At 48.3% G+C, this 18504-nt stretch overlaps 4 protein-coding genes across 4 annotated transcripts; 2 read left to right on the top strand and 2 right to left on the bottom strand.

The window, feature by feature from the left end:
• Nucleotides 1-850: 850 nt before the first annotated feature.
• On the top strand, nt 851-3296 carry F4812DRAFT_453223 (uncharacterized protein; the record flags this gene model as incomplete). Its single annotated transcript, XM_047936451.1, has 3 exons — nt 851-1093; nt 1280-1347; nt 1415-3296. The coding sequence occupies 3 exons, from the start codon at nt 851-853 to the stop codon at nt 3294-3296; spliced, it is 2193 nt and encodes a 730-aa protein (XP_047786174.1).
• A 1720-nt stretch (nt 3297-5016) lies between these two features.
• Nucleotides 5017-7128, bottom strand: F4812DRAFT_224743 (uncharacterized protein). The gene is made up of 3 exons (XM_047930475.1): nt 6717-7128; nt 6265-6489; nt 5017-6178 (listed from the first exon to the last, which is right to left on the bottom strand). Exons 1-3 carry the CDS (start codon nt 6794-6796, stop codon nt 5467-5469), a joined length of 1017 nt encoding a protein of 338 aa, XP_047786173.1. The 5' UTR covers nt 6797-7128; the 3' UTR covers nt 5017-5466.
• Nucleotides 7129-7275: 147 nt separating this feature from the next.
• On the bottom strand, nt 7276-10418 carry F4812DRAFT_444757 (cytochrome P450). Its single transcript, XM_047935522.1, has 4 exons — nt 9893-10418; nt 9735-9831; nt 7353-9665; nt 7276-7297 (listed from the first exon to the last, which is right to left on the bottom strand). The coding sequence occupies exons 1-3, from the start codon at nt 10014-10016 to the stop codon at nt 7964-7966; spliced, it is 1923 nt and encodes a 640-aa protein (XP_047786172.1). The 5' UTR covers nt 10017-10418; the 3' UTR covers nt 7276-7297; nt 7353-7963.
• A 1237-nt stretch (nt 10419-11655) lies between these two features.
• Nucleotides 11656-18162, top strand: F4812DRAFT_463185 (uncharacterized protein; the record flags this gene model as incomplete). The annotated part of the gene is made up of 2 exons (XM_047938168.1): nt 11656-12934; nt 13799-18162. 2 exons carry the CDS (start codon nt 11656-11658, stop codon nt 18160-18162), a joined length of 5643 nt encoding a protein of 1880 aa, XP_047786171.1.
• Between the last annotated feature and the right edge of the window lie 342 nt (nt 18163-18504).

The raw sequence follows: 18504 nt of genomic DNA, 5'->3' as shown, positions 1-18504 counted from the left end.
AAAGAGAAAAAGATAATCCTAAGAAAGATCGACGTCCCAAGTCCCAAGTCTCACCTTCCCCTTTTTCTTTTACAAGGTGTGAGGTGCGGCGGTACAGTAGAAGGTACATTGTTCTCATAGCGGAAGCCCCGTCCTTGCCTTTACAGCTGGCAACTGCCAAAGGTAGCCAAAGCAAACCTATAGCCCGACAACGACTGCCGTTTTATTTTCTTTCCAGATTTCCACTTCCCTATTCTAAAATTCTTCTGCTTTGTTGCCTTAACTTATAAACTTTTCCCTCCATCCAATCACTCTCGAAGCGGCGTGTTTCATCATACTTCGACAACTGCAACACCACTCTCTCACGCCGACTTCACCATTCCTAACAACCTACCAATCGCAATACGCTCTCTATTTGGGAAGATCACTCTTTTTTCTTTCCCCTATCCTATTATACCACACTGTTCTTTTCATTCACTCACTCGATAGTTCAAATTTGAATCGTTTTTTTTCTATCCACTTGTAACTTGTCGCAACCTGTTGCCTCCAGCTGTACAGCCTTTATCACTTCTGCAGCTTCTGTGTTTGCATTCAGTTGGTTTCGAGCATACTTACTCCTAGAGTGCGACGTCTTTCGCAAAGGATAAGTGTTTAAGCAACCTCGCTGGGTCTTCGGTACCCTTCGTCCACGATAACATCGATAATTCCCAAAACGTTGCTGTTTAGCACTTACAGCTGAACAGACGTTGCGCAAGAAAGGAAAAATTTGGAAACTCGGTCCATTAATGTGCTAAGCTGGAAGCTTAACATTTTCGATGCTGAGCATTGATATTTCCTGAGATCTCTGATCCTCAAACTCGTCATACGGAATATGGGTAGGGTGTCGGATTATGTGTCCCGGAAGTCGGGTTCGTTTCCCAGCTTCATGGCCCGAAAAAGCGAAGCCTATCTACCAGTATCCACGAAACCACAGCCTAAGTTCAGAGTCAAAGCTCTACTCGGCCACTGTCTCTATCGGAGAGTAGTTATATGGACTTTCCTTACCATCGGCTTCTTGACCTATGTCTTCTTCAATCCTGGCCTAACTGAAAGATCGCGGGATGTACTTGATCTTGTGCATGGGGGTAGAAATGGGGTCATTGAAGCTCCTCAGATCACCGACAACATAGTCTTACAGACACAAGACAGCCGCGTTGAGAGTCATATACAGGAGGAACCGGTAGAAGAAGAGGAGAAGCCAACCGAGGAGACGCAAACGCAAGAAGAGCATAAAGAAGAAGAAGAGAAGGTGGACGAAGAGCCAGAGGAGGAAAATCAGGAGGAAACGGAAGATAATGCCAACAGTCCTCACTGGCTTAAGTACAAGCAGTAAGTAACATGCAAAAACTTTGCATACGGAAGTTGAAGAACCTGTTCACTAATTTAATGAATTTAGTCTGGATGGCTATTATAATGGCCTAAGGTCACTTGTATCGTTCTCAGACTACAAGCCGGAGTACCCTGAAGTATCGTCTACTGGCAAGGGTTCTAGTCCTTCACCAACTGTCCACCATTCTAAACCGCCCAAGCCTAGTGTATATCGTCCTCATCCTGACTATGATTCCGACGAGTATCAGAAGACTTATGTTCCTGTGAAACGCTGCTACATTGATGAGGATGACAAGATTCCCGCTCCGGATCTGTATGCGTACAGCGGTGTCCCTCAAGGTCAACCTAAGCCAGCGATAGGATCTTACGATCTTTTAGGCTTACGAGAGGATGTCTGCTTCGATCGTTTTGGTCGATATGGACCGTATGGTCTTGGTTATGACTTAAAGTCTGGTGGAACAGGCGAAGCTCTTGATACCGAGCACGAAGGTAACGAGGTTATTTGGGAGAAGACTGGGAAGATCAACTATGAAAATATTGATTGGGCCTCAGCTCAAGAACGTTGTTACGCGGCGAATGAAGACCGCTTCTTCACTGGTAACGAAACTAGAGATTTCGAACTAGCACAAGCTGGTCGCAAGAGACTGGATCGCATCGCTATTGTCGTGCGAACTTACGTCGGCTTTCAGTGGACAAGTCATGCTCTGCTCAATTTCCGTGCCATGATCAATGAACTCAGCCTGAGGTCTGGTGGCGAGTATGACGTTCATTTTCTCTTACATGTTCGTGACAACAATGCACCCATTTGGGCGGATCCTGCCACGGTCCAGAATATTCTCGATGTCAATGTTCCTCCCGAGTTCCATGGGCTATGTACTCTCTGGTCCGAGGCTCAGATGAAGTTGTACTATCCCGGTAACTTCGGCGATACCTTCGAAAACCCGTCCAATGGTGATATTCATGGAGTTTACCGATCTGCGCACATGCCGCTCCAGCATTTTGCGATGATGCATCCTGAATATGCACATTTCTGGAACTGGGAGATGGATATGCGCTGGACTGGGTCGTACTACGAATTATTCGACAGGCTTGGCAAGTGGGGCGCTGCGCAGAGCCGAGAAGGCATGTGGGAACGAGCAAGCAAGTATTATATCCCTGGACTTCACGGTAGCTGGGAAAATTTCACGGAGCTCGTCCGCCATGAAACTAAGCAGTCTGGGAAACGGCCGATCCTAGGGCCAGTAGTATTCACTGGCAAATCCGGCCTCCAACAAGGAGATATCTTCTTGCCGTCAGGCTGTTCGAGTGGATCGGATATGTCGAAATGCGGCGTCGGGGAGGATGCGGACCTAATCACACTCAACCCGCTATTTGATGTTGAGGACTCTGGTTGGGTTTTTGCCGGCGACGTTACTGGTTACGACATGCAGTATGAGAAGCCGCCCCGAAGGTGTGCCATTGTAACTGCTTCTCGATTATCGCGTCGTCTGTTAAGAGTAATGCATGAGGAAACATGGCGTCTGCACCATAGTATGTTCAGCGAGATGTTCCCGCCTTCTATGGCATTACACCATGGTCTCAAGGCCGTGTACGCCCCTCACCCGGTCTATTTGGATCGGAATTGGCCTCAAGAGGAGATTGAAAAGGCTTTCAATGGTGGTCGGGACCACACTTCAGGCGGCCATGGTTCTCCGTTCGACTTGGTAAATGAGCATAACCACAAGGGGACGAGCTGGTACTACAATAGTGAATTCGCCGGTTTGTTATGGCGTCGCTGGCTTGGTTATGCTCAGATGGATGGCAGAGGTAACAATGGTGGACGCGCTGGCGAAGGTACGAAGAGGGGCGGACAGAAGGAGGAAGAGAACCCGAAGAGCTCGGGCCGGCTATGTCTACGGAGCATGCTCGTACATCCCATTAAGTGGGAAAACCCTGCCGAGCAGGGGTAAAACTAATAATAATGCGAGGGGAACCGGTTTTCTTTTGTGTGAGAGTAAAGGAACTTATCGATGAACGACAACAGTCAACCGAACGGAAATATAGAACGAGGGTTGCCGGAATTAGGACACCAGAGGGGGTAAAGACCTACGAAGAACTATTCATCATGCCTGGTACAGGGTACCATGAGCAACGGCATTTTACGGGCGTTCGCATATGAGGAGTCCGGTTTTTCAATTTCACTACTTCAGTCACCATTTCGTCAATGGCACCAGGCTTCTTGCCCAAGAGCAGAAGAAGTCGACCCCGTTTGAGCAAGACCATTCACATTGTTTCTTGGGGTCCGGCGTATAAGCCCATTTTTTTGTACATTCATACAGCACCAGTACTAAGCATGTCCCATTTGCGCGAACCTACAATCGTCGAGGCCAGAAAGCTTGGAAGATCCTACACGGCGCGGAGTTTAAGTGTCTAGCATGGCGGAGATTTGTCGTTGTCGCATGTATGTATATAATGTAATATCAGAAAAAAAAAGAGCTTTTGCTATGTAACTAGCTTCTCGTGATTGCATGTACAAAATTGCCTTAGTGATAGTGACAGTTTCAGTTGCCGCATATGTCCATATAATGAATGAGACATTCAAGATTGTTAAGCAGATAGGTATTCTATAATCCATTAATATGCCACCGTACTCATGATTTTGCTAAGCAATTTCGCGCAACTGAAGATTACGAGAACAATAGACGAAGCTGTAGGTACCTACCTAGATGTATATATTCGTGGCTATTAAAGCTGAATACTACATAGGTTAGGTACCTAGTGTCGAGAACTGAGGAATTGCCTATATGGTAATGCATCATATAGGTCAAGATACATATGACTTGGTAACTTAGGTAAGTGAGTGATATCATACAATAAATATCTCATCCTGAGTGCTGAGTTATATATATATCTTGTGTTTCTCTTAAAGGTAGGTAGGTAAGGTTAAGGACCTTTTCTTAGACATGCCCCTATTACTCCAAACGGATAGTTCTATCTAGTAGGTAGGTTACCGTGTTGATCGTTTTCGTTTCACATCTAGCTCGCTCTTATACAAGATGAGCTTTGCCATCGTCGTAGATAGGTAGGTAAGTATTGACATGATTTGAACAGCGGGAAAAAAGCAACCGCAATATATATTCCTATTGTACCTAATAACAATCCGGCGAACCTTGCCGCCTTTCTCTCGAACCAACGCCTCATCGACTCATGAACAATCGCCATCCACCATCCACTCACCATCGCAAAGCCGTCCAGTCCCTCGAACCCCCACCTCGCCGTCTATTCGGCTCGTCGCCGAAGACGTAACGAGATAAAGAAGAAGAAGAAAACAGGTAGACCTTGCCTCCCATCATACACGCATATATGCACGAGAAAGTATATCACTATACCAACCCAACCCAACCCGAACCCGACCATCCGAGTTCCTCTTCCTTGCCCTCTCTTGAAAATAACCAGAACGGTGGAAGTATAGATATATACCTTATAAACAAGAAATACAGAGAATGACTACCCAACTAATCCCACAATGGGAGGGGGTAGGCAGCCAGCATCAAAATACTTCATAGTATAAACAAAAACAAGTCGAGTCAGCCAACAAGTACGACCGCGCATCGCGAGAGCCCATGGAACTTATTGCAAGAGTCTGATTCGACGCGGAACTGGATAAACCAAAACGTAAAAAAATATAAAGACGTCCTTGTCGTTAACCCGGACATCCGTGACGATTGATACCTAGTCCAGTCTATAATTGTCAGACAGGGTTAATCCTGACTTTTGGCTCGACCTGGGGGAGAAGGGGAGCCAGTCGGATGTACTCCGGCTGTTTTGGGGGAGGAGGAGGAAAGCGGCATAATGGAATAGCGGTGGGTAGGGGTAGATAAGGTTAGGGTAGGTACATTAAGAGGGAGTTGGAAATCAAGCTGGTATTGGGGTGTAAGACAAAAGGGAGCCAAACGCCGCAGAACGCCACCAGCCTCCAGGACCCGGATGAGAAATTTGAAGTAGGTAACCAACCTGGTAGAGGCGGTATTTGAGAGGATAAGACTGGGAGCGAGCGTTGTATAGTAACAAGAAGTAGGGTTGAGTTCGGGAATCTTCGACTGTCATAGTCTCCAATAGTTGAATTGAGTGCATCTTCCTCTACTTCCTTAGTATCGCGTCATAGATGCTCAAGACGGCGGTGATGGCAGTGCCGGTCAGGATACCCCTATAGCCGCCGTGTATAGCCGTGTTGATGCGGGCGATGGAAGTTTCGTCTATCCAGCCACCAAATGTGATACCTTGGCCATAGACCACGTAAGAGATCAGAGCCTTGGCAATACTAAAAGTCAACGGGTCCACTACCGATTCCGGTGTGTGCGAGCGGCGACTAGGGCGACCGTGGTTAGAGTTGATTGTAAGGTTGAAGAAGTAGCCGGCAATGCTAGGCAGAATAGCGCTCGTGAAAGCCCATAGAAGCGCGGGAGACCAGAAAGACGAGGTCAAGAGCAGGAACATGTCAGGGACAAAAACTGGGAAATCCTTAGTTCCGAGGAAAGAGATGGCGGGGACAGTGAACGCGTATCGGTCGGCCAAAATCTCAGGACGTAAGAAATAGAGCTCAAATGCGGAGATGGCGCAGAGCACCGAAGTCACGGTCGACAGGCTCTCGCGCGTCGCGTGGGTTGCTTCTGTGATCCCAGACTCCTTATATAGAGACACGACGTGCGTCCTGACAGCAACGGTGGAGCGGTCGACAGCTTCGGCAACGTCTGCAGGAGTTGCAGGGAGTGGAATGCGGCTTGCAAGAGAGAGGGCACGACCAGGAGTACGTGCGAGAGCGGCGGCAGGGCTGTTAGGCTCATCATCAGACCTACGAGTTGGAGTTAGTAGATGTAAACGGTTTTGATTATCGAAATAAGCCAAATACGGCCTGTTATGAATCGCGATGCGACTTACTCGGGAGCAATGATCTCCTCGGCAGTTTTAGTTACTCGTCGTTTGGCGACCTTCAGCCTTTCTACGACGCCATCAGGAGCATCCCTCTTGACTGGAGAGCCGGTAGTTCGGGCGCGGCTAGAGTAGTAACCGGCGAGCTTAGGGTCGGACGAGAAGGCTGATGAGTTCTCGGCCAGGTATTCGTCGAGGGCAAGCTCGAGCTCAGGTTTCCTTAAGGACTCGAAACTATTTTTGCGCAAACAAAGAGAAAACGAGTTAGCCATGTGGTTTCTTCTTGTCTCAAGTTCGGCGCGTGGGGCCGATAAATGTTATCTCGTCATCCCGCATTCCAGAGGAACGGGACGGGATGGGATGGGACGGGACGTAGTGATGTAAGGTGCATGCATTTCTTTGAATTAGGAATAAATTAAGGGATTGGTAATTGGGCATTCTGAATAAGATGTAGTACATACTTTCTGAGACCCGTGTGTTGGGCAAGCTCAATCAAATCAGTCTTTCGCTGCCTCTGCAGCCAACTATTTGCACCGGACATTGTTGCGTTATAGGCTTGGAGCTTGGAGCTTCGCGGGGAATTGATATAAGCGGTTGTCGCGTAGGGTAGGCGATTAAGATGCAATAATTCTTTTAAGAAAAAGAGATTAGTTAAAAGTTGTCGTTGTTGTTGGTGGTGATGGTGATGGTGGTGGTCGGTGACGTAGCCAGGATTGGGAAAAGTTGGTAAGATGAGGCTTGTATTGATGATGGCGGTGGTGGTGGTGATGATGATAGATTGATATGACAGATAGGTAATGAGATTGTAGGTACCTTACGCGGGCTGGTGGGAGGCTTAAGAGGGAAAGGAAAAAAACAGGGAGGACTTGCCGCGGTGATGCGGTGGTGGACTGGTGGACTGGGTTGTTTATGTTTTCTTATTTTGACTCGTCTGTTGACGTGCAGGTGCGGGAGCGCCAGGTCTATAACATAATGCTACACGTACCTAATAAATCTGCTAATGTGGAAGTTGCTACTTTTCCAGCCTGCCAGCCTGCCTGACCTTATACTACAGGTTAGGTACCCAGCTATCTTTTGCCCTGGGAGGTGCTACCCACCTAGGATCTGCTTGCTGGCAAGTACCTAACCTAACAATACCTAAAGTTTTCCAGGTTTTAGACCAGGTTTTAGTAACCTCCTCAGCTAAGCTAACAGGCTAATACGTACATGCACAATACATAGTACGTTAACAACAGCAAAACGGGCGGGACGGGGACCATCGATGCGCGGTACCCCGATTGGGAAATCCAAGATCGTGATTTGCTATTTGCTATGTCAAGCTAGGTCAAGGTGTCATCGTCCCATTTTACTTGTCTACTCCATGTGGAGACCAGGTTCGAATCAATCAAAAACGCTTTGCCACGTTCTAGAGATGTTCGAATTTTTCAAAAATTGGAGCCGTCGAACGTGTCAATATTGTCTTTTCTTTTTAATACCCTGGACCATGTCTGGTTTGTAGGACAGTGGGTATATGTATTTTGAGCTTCGTGGGCGTTGTTGTCCTTTGGATAGTGTCAACAGAAAATTCTCAGGAGTTATTTGTCTTTCTTCGTACTATGTCTCATTCCGTATATATATATGATTTATAATGTCCTAGAGATGCTCTCATATGAACACATCATATGAGAGAGATATATATATATAGTAGAGCTCTTCCCTCTTACACGTATCATGAATCGACCCAGTTGGCAAATCTCTCACTGCCCCTCTTAACCAACCTGACGGGGATGCACTTATCCCCATGCAGTTTCAGCGTGATGTAGCTTCTAGCTTCTTTTATCGTTTCCCTAGACTTCTCTTGCGCCACTTTGTACAAGCTGGCCTTTTCGTCGTGGCTCATCTCCGCTACCTTCTCGTCGCTCGCCCACTCGTCCACCGCGAGCTCGATGCTGTATTTCTGGAAGATGACGGCCAATGCCGAGACCAGCTCTACGATCGCTACGCGGCGGCCCAAGCACGCCCGTGCACCGTCCGAGAATGGGATGAACGCACCCCGCGGCGGCCGGTACAGCTGGGCGCTGGTGTCGGATCCGGTGTAACCACCAAAGTCCTCCGTGTCCTCCCCCTCGATTGCGGTGCTGCCGCTTTTCGCCGAGTCTGTCTGGAACCATCGCTCCGGCACGAAGTCATCCATATCCGTCTCGGCACCGCTAATCTTGCTTGGCTTAGTCGGCCAATATCTCGGATTGCGCTGTGCGGCTACGACCACCAGGCCAATTGATGTTTCGCGAGGAAGTACGTGTCCTACCCCATCTATGCTAAGGGACTGCTCTTGCGCTGGAGACACCATCTTAGGGATATCCACGACAGGCGGCAAGAGACGAAGTGTTTCATTGATAACAGCACCAACCGTCGAACCAAGAAGAGGGTTCAGAGATGCCTCGTAATCCCACTTCGCGGGGTCCGTATTTCCCATAAGGTTGTCGATATCCCGCTGTAGTCTCCTTTGGGAAGCAGGACTAGTAGCCAGATGGGCCAATGTAAAATGAAGGATGTTGGCTGTAGTCTCGTGTCCTGCTACGATATTCACAAAAGCATTTCCTCTTATTTCCGAGTCTGTTAGTCGTGCAACATTGGTTCCTTTCTTATTTGCTGATCCGTCGGCTGCCACATCTCCGTAACTCGTACGAACCAACGAGCCCATGATATCGAGTCCTTCTTCTGCTTTATTTCCTTTCTGCACGTCTTCGATCTTTTCGTGCAAGAACTCGTTCAGATAGCCTAAGAAATTCTCTTCCGCCTCTAAAGCCTTCTTTGCGTGCTTGTTGGGGACAATCCTGAGTATCCATTTCGGCGCGATCAAGAGGATGATGAGGTATTTCAAAGTACGAGCCAATGCTTCTACGAAGCTCAATGTGTGTCCTGGAGGAGGCTCACGTGTTCCGTATTTGATTAACCTTGGGTCGGCATCAGGCGGAAACTCCTCACCGGGCCAGAGGATCTTGAGACCAAATCCGATGTTTGCGATAATGTTGAGCATGAGGGATGCCGTATCGTGCTCGAGCGTCTTGAATGTTTTATTTCCTAGGCCGTCCGGGCCTAGCCAGAGGTTGAGCAACCCTTGTGTCTGGCTGATGCATTCCTTGAACACCAACGCGGCATTCCTCTCGTTGAACGAGGCCGAAGTGATCTTGCGGTGCATACGCCAAGCGGCGCCTTCTAGCGTCACTACGTTCTCACCATACTGCGCGAGAATACCATAGGACTCAGTTGGCTTCGGAAACGCTTCTCGCTTGGACGTGATCTGATGAATTACCTCGGCATTCTCTGTGAAGCATATGATCCTCCCCGGCGAAACAACCAAGAAAGTATCTCCGAGCTTGGAGAATATCCTATGGTTCTGCATATACTGCCAGTTAGGATTCAAAACGCTAATATCGGCGTGGGTTAGAATCTAGATTACTAAGTAATAGCGGTGGTGATTGTTTTAAGCTGCTTACTGCTCGACATCTTCCCAGTATTTACGTGGAAGAAGTTTAAATAAACGAATCCAGAATGTATGAAATATTTGACATATTCGGCTCCACGGGCTAATGGCTAGAACAGAGAAGTGTTAGAGGATCTATAACAAAGAGAAAGCTGGATTTGGTTAACTTACGAACAATGTAGTAAGGGAGTCCGCTTCGTTTGGCGGCAGCAATATTCTTTCTGAGTCCTGATACTATACTGTATATGAAGTATAAAATTGCAGCCACCTGCAGCAGTAATAACGTCGAAAGCATGACGATAATTGTATTGACCTCCCTGCTACTTACTTTTTTGGTGTAGCGTCCGAGACCAATACAACCCGCACACAGGTAGTAGCAATAGTACACGATTTTACGCTTTGGGGACCAAGATCTAGGGTACGACTATGCCGAAGTGGTGGATGGAAGTACTATAAAATATCCAAGGAAGAATTTTGAGCATCTAAGTTGCCTGAATAGAACCTGAATAGCTAGCTATTCTCAAAGCCAGCAAAGACTTCGTCAAATAGGGTCGGCCAAAAAAAACAAGTTGCTAATGCATAGGTATATAAGAGACAATTTTAACAAGACAAGAAGAAAGATTTTTGCGCGGTTTACGGGAATATAGAAATATACAATATTATATCTAGCATACCTAGGTAGGTAGGTACCTTTTATTTTAAAGGGGGGAGGGGGGCGAGTGATGGAAAATATGCGATCGATTTCCATGTTTAGGTCTAATGTTTCGGGTCCCTGACTTTCCGAGCGCTTTACCAAGATCGATGGATCCTTCCCACTGCGATCTTCCCGTTCGGTTCGACAGCGAGTTCCCCGGTTCTCTTTAACCTAAAGAGGCTTGGAAATACGGGCTATCTTTTTTTTTTTTTTTTTTTGTCATTACTAATAGCCGTCATATCGTTGGAAACCCCACAATCTCCTTGTTTCAAGGTTTATGTTTCAAGTAGTCGTGACGGCATTCTACATAAACACGTGGATCTTATACAGTTATCCTACACAGGTACTATACACTATACATAATTGTACTTGACTACTTATTAGCGTCATTCGCTTTTAGGAAAGCAAATCGTGACTAAATCATTGGTAGCGATGTACTATGTAACTAAGGGTGGATGTTGTAAGTCTCGCGAGTGGACAGCTATTTGCCGGATTAGTGATGTAACCCGTGGTGGAATACTCAGTTCCCGTTGTTACGCCCATTCTATAATTCGCTGAGTACCTAAGGTTGTCTCTGACAAAGCTAACTCCACCGTCAAGATCATACCGGGTCGCTTGTTACCGAGGTTGCAAGAAAAAAAAAATTAAATCCTTTGTAACTTGTTTTTAGGGACTCTTCTACTAGCGCTACTAGTGGAGAAAGCTGAGTAAAATCACTTGAAAAGCTGCACCAGTGTATATTATATACAAGTGTACCTTATACTAGGTAGGGTACCTCCTATGTATTGAAAAACTGTATAACTCATCAGTTCTAAAATGACCTGTCAGCCCTGTGTAATATGTATCCAGCGTAGTAATACTTTAAAAGTGTATTTCAACTACACATATTTTTAGATATCGAACTTGTCAAACTTTAATCAATACTAACTTTGAACTTTGAACTTTGTCTCATATAAGGTACCTAGGTACCGTAATATTATGCAATATGTAATTAATTACATACATATCTAAGGTAGCACATGTCGAACATTCGGATGCGTTACAAGAAGAAGCAAAAGTCTTGGGAAGGGGGGGGTCCCATGTCTCGGGTAGCCCCGAAGAAAGCTGCGGAGTTGCAATTGCAAGGTATTTCCGTGTTGACGGAAACCGTAGTTGCAGCTGAGATCTTATCGATTTCTCATCCTGATATCTTCTTGCAAACGGGCTCGATAAGATCTCCAAGTCAACAAACAATACACTCATGGCTCTGCTTTCCAACATCAAGCTGTTTCATCGCAACAATGTCGCGACTCTACGCGACTCGCCGCTCGCTGAGATATCGGGCGCGTTAGGCGATTTAGGTACCCTCCTACCTTTAATGATCACCCTCGCGGTCAATGGCTCCATCTCACTATCTACTACGCTCGTGTTTTCCGGCTTCTTTAACCTCGTAACCGGCGTAGTATTCGGTATCCCCTTACCTGTACAGCCCATGAAAGCTATCGCAGCAGCTGCCATAGCCTCTCGCGCCTCGGAGCCCGAAACGGTAGCAGCAGGCAGCGTGGTAGCTATCATCGTATTGTTCCTGAGCATTACAGGTCTATTGCACTGGGTCACGCGCTTAATACCTATCCCCGTAGTTAAGGGCATCCAATTTGGTGCCGGACTCTCTCTCGTCATCTCGGCGGGTACCTCGTTGCTCCAGCCCTTCATCCATCATTGGACTTTCGCTCTCGACAACCTGGTCTGGTCTATAGCTGCCTTCTTACTACTAATACTTACTCAGAGAGCGTCTTGGTTCCCATACGCCCTGGTAATCTTTGTGACGGGCTTGACCCTCGCTATCATATCTGTCGTGATGAGCTCTCGTTACCTACCGCATTTCGAGGTTTGGCACCCGTGGTTTGCGCTCCCATGGTGGAGTGCGGATGCTATCGGTATGGGCGTCGCGCAGCTGCCGCTTACGACGTTGAATTCGATTATTGCCGCCAGCGCTCTCGCAGCAGACCTGCTGCCCGATCTACCGGGGCCTAGCGTCACTGCCCTCGGCATCAGCGTCGCCAGTATGAACCTCTTGGGGTGTTGGTTCGGCGCTATGCCCGTCTGTCACGGGGCCGGGGGTCTTGCGGCTCAATACAGGTTCGGCGCGCGGAGCGGTTCCAGTATCATTCTTCTAGGCTTGTTTAAAATGATACTCGGCGTCGTCTTCGGCGAGACGTTGCTAGATCTCCTCAAGGAATTTCCGAAAAGCCTTCTGGGTATTATGGTCGTCGCCGCCGGCCTGGAGTTGGCGAAGGTGGGCCAAAGCTTGAACCACGGCGCCTCGGATCTATGGGAGTCGTCAGTAGATCAGGACCAACCGAGGAAGCATAGGGATATCTCGGACCAGGAGAGGTCTGAGAGGTGGACTGTTATGCTCATGACTACGGCGGGGATCCTGGCCTTTAAGAATGATGCCGTCGGCTTTGTCGCTGGGATGTTTTGTTACTGGGCCTATAAACTTGCGGATTGGGTAGAGAAAAGGGGAGATGGGCTGTCGAGTGAAAGACGGCCGCTACTGCATGCTTGAGGCGGATGTATGATTCAAAATTGAGAATGCAATAGTTTACCTACCTAAGGTACCTAGCTTAGATACATATTAAATGGATATTCTGGACTATGCCATGTTTTTTCAAGGTTCGTAGTGTTTTACTAGTAGTGACGTGCATGCTTTGAAGCTACCCAAAACTTAGGTACTTTGCGTCTCCAATGCGAATATGAACTTACCTAGTCTTGTGATTACTTGACTTTGATCTCATCCTTCTACATACCTAGGTACCTAATGCATTATAACCTAACCTGGCTTCAATGCGCCTTCGAGCCTAAACCACACGATCGAGCAGTAAAGTTTGGGCATCCGCACTCATTAGTTTCGTGATAGTTGACCGTGTGAAGACGGAGACAACCCAGCTGCAAAATCGAGCGCAATTGGCTATAGCGTCGAGGAGAAGCAAAAAAGGTGCAGTCTGTTTGCAGTCTGCAGAAGCTGGCAGCCCAGGCAAGCCTAACCAACATAGATACAGGTAGGTATGTAGCAGCAGTTGTTAAAAGCGTCCGATTAGTTTAACCTGAACCAACCAATCACAGCTGGACAACTTTGGCTAGTGGATATTAGTGGCCGTTAGTGTCTGCTATTAGTGGCTGCAAAAAAAAAAAACGCTTGGCGGGGTTAAATCATTGAATCAAATCAGAAGATTTGATCTGGTACATAGTATATTTTTTTTTACGTTGCGGGAAGGCGGTCACAACAAATCCCGTTCTCTCCTACTGGCAGTACAGTACCTCTTACCTACACCCAACCCACCTTCGACTTCTCCATAACATTTTCCTTCCCCCCAGCAAAAACTCAAACTGGCACGCAATAGACGAAGGAGCTGTATTCAATTCAACAGCGATGACTTCGTCCATAGCTGCCGTGGCCCATCCTGGTCACCAGCCAGTAGTACATGGCTCTCCGCCGCCAAGCGTGCCGCCCGCAGCCGATCCAGATCCCGCACCTGCTGCCACTACCAATACCAGTACCACTGCCGCCGATGCGAATGCGCCGACATCTTTTTCTACTCATCAAGATACATACCGCGATGAAAATCAAGAGATCCATTCAATGCCCTCGCCTCCTACTGTCTCCCCCCTTTCTACTCCTGCCGCGACCCAAGTAAACATTGGCGATAACGATGATGTTCCCGATATCTCTACTGGGTCTCTACCAGCTACGAATGGCGCCTCCGAACCCTCCTCGGCCGTTCATCTAGCCTCTGCCAACCTAGGCATGGCTACAGAAACCTTTCCTATGAAATTTGACCGAACTCGAATACCGGATAATGCTCGACGATCGCGCAGCCAAGTGGAAGCCGTCGCGACTACCGACCCCGAACCTACAAGCATGGACTACTCGTCTCGAAATATGTCATCTAGTTTGCGACATACTCAGGGCACGGTACAGCCTAACGCCTATATAATGAACCTGTCCCAGGCGAGTTCTGCGCTGTTCCAGAACCAAGGTCCCTCTATAGTAGCTCCTTCGGAGGTCTCTTTACAAGCCTCATTACCTCCTCAGGAAAGTGATGCTGTAACAACAAGCGGCGACCACATGTCGACTAGTGCCAGCCAGAAACTGGAATCCTTTGCTAGGATAGAATTTGCCGACAGTGTCTTTCAGATGACCACCTACGCTGTCATTATTGGTCGCGACCAACGGGCTATGGACCAAGCCAGGAGGGATGAGAAGAGGGAATTAAACTACAGGCGCAAAGTGGAAGAGAATGCAAGAAATGGGCTACCTCCCCCAGCACCCCTCCACTTCGACCGTGGGAAGTTTAGTAAATCCTACGTGAGTGAGGAAGGTGGAATGCTAGGTCCCGAGTCGGATGGTGAGGATAATGTGCGGCCCGTGAAGAAGCGTCGCCCAAGTTCTGCGAATAGGTCTCATAACGGTGGTGGTGACGACGACGCTCAAAGTGACCATGTCAAATCCAATAGGCAATATGTTTCCCATACCCCCGGAGCCGCTGCCGTAGATCTAGGCACCTTACAACCGTCACCCACTCACATCCCCTTCGTGGGTATTCATTCTCCTGGGCCGGATATTGCAAGCAAGACTCGCGGTATATCGAGACAGCACCTTAAGATTGAATTTAATGAAAAGAGAGGCGTATTTGAAGCGATTGCCCTACACAAGAACGGCTTTTTCTGTGATGACACACATTACGGTCTCGACGATCCAGTTACCCTTAGAAGCGGAGACCGACTTCAAATCAAAGATGTCGAATTTACCTTCATCGTTAACGGTGTTCAACTAGGTAAGACTGGTGGCGAGGAGTATCACGAGGAGGAGGTATCGAGTAAACGCATGTCGGTTGGGGGTAAAGAGATGAGCTTCGACTTTGAGCATTCAGATCATGAGAACTTCCGGGATACGAGCGAAGAGTTATCGGAGATCGAGAATGTACCGACGCCTGCGCTCGGGTCTGATGGTGGTGGGGAAGGAGAAGACGATGGCGATGGCGATGGCGATGGCGATGGTGAAGGTGAAGGTGAAGGTGAAGGTGAAGGTGAAGGTGAAGGTGAAAACGAAGGCGACGTTGAAGGCGAGGAAGGTGACGATCAAGAAATGACCGAACTACAATCGGACGAAATAGATGAGTCGAATATTTCCATGCTCAACTCCTCTGGGGTTCAGGATATGTCCCAGTCCCAGCTTATGAATCCTGAAATGCCGAAGCGGCGTGGTCCAGGACGGCCGCCCAAGGATGGGATAATGTCAAAGAGGGAACGACGACTGCTTAAGAAACAGATGCAAGAAACTTCGAAGAAGACCATTCCTCAAGACCCACAAATACAAAATGAGAAGATCAAACGGCCAGTAGGTCGACCTAGGAAGAACCCTATGCCCGAAGATGGAGAGAAGCAAGAGAAGAGGAAGTACAACAAACGAAGGCCAAAGGAAGAAGGCGAAGAAGGCTCTGATGTAGAGAGAAGGACGAGGGAAAAGAAGGAGAAGAAGGTCCGACCGAAGTCGCCACCTTTGGAGCTTCGAAAGGAGGACTTCACTGAAGAGCAATTACAGAAGCCTACTAAGAATTATGGTGTCCTGATTGATGAGGCTCTCACAAATGGACCTCCTGACGGTCTAACCTTGAAACAAATCTACAAGAGGATTATGTCAAAATATCCGTGGTTCTACTTCTCTGCTGAAACGAAGGGATGGGAAAGTAGTGTCCGGCATAACTTGATCGGAAACGAAGCTTTTAAGAAGGCTGAAGGAACTGGACTGTGGTCCCGTGTTCCCGGCGTTGAGCTTGATGCTGGAAAGAAGCGCAAAGCAAGCTCTCCAGATCGACAGCTTGGGTCAGCTCATCTTCACTCGCATTTATCAACGCAGTATTACCAAAACGGTTCCTACCTACCTGCGGGCAGCTACAACTACGGTCATAACGTGTCACCTTATACCAATGATACGAAGCACATGCCAACAGGATACCACCCTTCTACAAACCAACCTCAGCCCCTTTCAGCACAACCTTCTCAACCAATCGTCCAACCAGTTTACTCGGCGCAGACTCCCGCGCCTGCGCAATTACCTCCCGGGTATCTCGCCAGACAAGCCAATAACGCCCAACAAAGTACTTACAGCTCACCTTACGCGAAACCAGCCCCCCAAACTAATATTCTCATCAAATCAGAGGCACCTGCAGTGCAAAACTCTCAGGCGCTCCCACCTGCAGCTACAGTGCAACAACCAGTATCGCAGCCCTCATCGCAGCATCAACAACCGCAACAGGTATCAAGTACACCTGAGAGCACTGTTCGGTCACCACTATCACCAGAAATCGAGAGAGCCATTGCTCAGTTTAGGGCAAACATGTTGAATGTGATTTCGAAGCAGACACCTCATGCTACTCAAATCATTGATTCGTCCATAAATCGTGCGCGAGGATTGCCGGTCCAAACAAGTGTACCTCATGGGTTTGAATCTGTCGAAAAGACGCTGTATAATGCGGTGCACAATATGATTACCGAAATGCAAGCGAAGCGACAGCAGCAGCAGCAGCAGCAGCAGCAGCAGCAGCCGTCGCAGCCACAGCAGGCGACATCTGCTTCTCCAGCTCCAGCCTCGGCGTTGCCGAACGCTACAAAGTCAACGCCAACTCCGAGCGCACCCACGCCAAGCCCAGCACCCGCGACTACGCTTGAAGCTGAGATACAACGTAGAATCAGGAACTTCAGGGGCACCATGGTTGTCGCTCTTAAGAAGAAGACAGAACAGGCGGAAGCTATCGTGGACTTAGCTATTAACCGAGCCCAAGGTTTACCGAATACTGGACCGATTCCAGGCTGGGAAGAGGCAGACAGATTAATGGTCAAGTCTGTTACGCAAATAATTGCGGACGCACGCAGGGCGCATAACCTCCAGGTACAGCCTCCACCTTCGAGCACAACTCAACTTCCACAACAGACTCCACGACAAGCTCCATCCGCATCACCGGCTCCAACCCAACCCCCTACTCCTACAACCGGAACAAGTCAAACTGGTCAAGCAACAACACCAAGTGTGAATTCACAAACCGGTTCGGCAACTAATGCAAGGTCAGCATCATCAGTTCCTCGACCCGGTGTCTCAATCCAACGTCCGACTCCAATGGGTATCTCGCGTCCAGGGGTAAATTCTATTTCTCGGCCTTCTATTATACGGAAGGAGTCAATAACTACAACAAGTTTACCGAGTCCGAGTGCACCAGCAGCGCCAATGCATAATGTTTCAAGTCCGGCGCCGCCTAGCGCAGGTGTCGTCGACCAAATAGCAGGGCAGAAGCGACCACACGATGATTCGTTCAATCACAGCCAAGGAGCTACGGATAGACCGGAGCCGGTTAAACCCCCCACACCTAACATGTCCACTCCAGCACCACCCAGTGCAGGTGTCGTTGATCAAATCGGGCAGAAGGGAATGCGGGAGGATAGATCTGTCAGTAGCAATGGGGCCACTGGACAACCAGAGCTACCTACCAAGGTCGCTACGCCTGCACCCGCACCCGCGTCTGCACCACCTGCGCCAACACCTATATCCGCACCTGCGCCAGTACCCGATATATGCAGTCCTGCACCACCCAGTGCAGGTGTAGTTGACCAAATTGCCGGTCAAAAGAGGAATTTGGACGAAGGGCCTGGAAACGCGAGTTCAGAACAGCCAGATGCTAAGAAACCTGCGCTCGCATCAGCCTCGACCTGATATGCAAAGTGGAAAAATTAGGGTTGATTGCTATCAGTTTTGTACTAATTACTCGTGTCGGTGGCTGTGGGATGGAGATGAATAGATGCCTATTAAGACGTCTGTCCTTGGATTTCCCCTATCTCCCTGCCCCTATAATACTACCTACTTCTTCCAGAACAGGTACCTGGCCTTTTATCTAATCAAAAATGGACTTCTCTTTTTTTGGGTATACTCTGGCCTATACCCCTCGGCGGCATTGTTAAGGATAACAGGCAGCGAAGACAAAAATGCGGATCAGGTAGATAGCAGTTTTCAAAAATGATTCATGGGTTACGAACCTTCGTCGTTAAAATCATCCAT

The sequence above is a fragment of the Daldinia caldariorum genome, assembly GCF_022478825.1.
Source record: "Daldinia caldariorum strain CBS 122874 unplaced genomic scaffold F4812scaffold_23, whole genome shotgun sequence".
NCBI lineage: Eukaryota > Fungi > Ascomycota > Sordariomycetes > Xylariales > Hypoxylaceae > Daldinia > Daldinia caldariorum.
This window is presented reverse-complemented; position numbering and strand designations above follow the sequence as displayed.

Coding starts and splice junctions, on each gene's coding strand:
- F4812DRAFT_224743 (XM_047930475.1), bottom strand. CDS start 6,796: ATGTCCGGTGCAAATAGTTGGCTGCAGAGGCAGCGAAAGACTGATTTG. Junction 6,490..6,716: donor CAACACACGGGTCTCAGAAA/GTATGTACTACA, acceptor GCGCAAAAATAG/TTTCGAGTCCTTAAGGAAAC. Junction 6,179..6,264: donor GAGGAGATCATTGCTCCCGA/GTAAGTCGCATC, acceptor TCCAACTCGTAG/GTCTGATGATGAGCCTAACA.
- F4812DRAFT_444757 (XM_047935522.1), bottom strand. CDS start 10,016: ATGCTTTCGACGTTATTACTGCTGCAGGTGGCTGCAATTTTATACTTC. Junction 9,832..9,892: donor ACTCCCTTACTACATTGTTC/GTAAGTTAACCA, acceptor TCTCTGTTCTAG/CCATTAGCCCGTGGAGCCGA. Junction 9,666..9,734: donor TACTGGGAAGATGTCGAGCA/GTAAGCAGCTTA, acceptor CGCCGATATTAG/CGTTTTGAATCCTAACTGGC.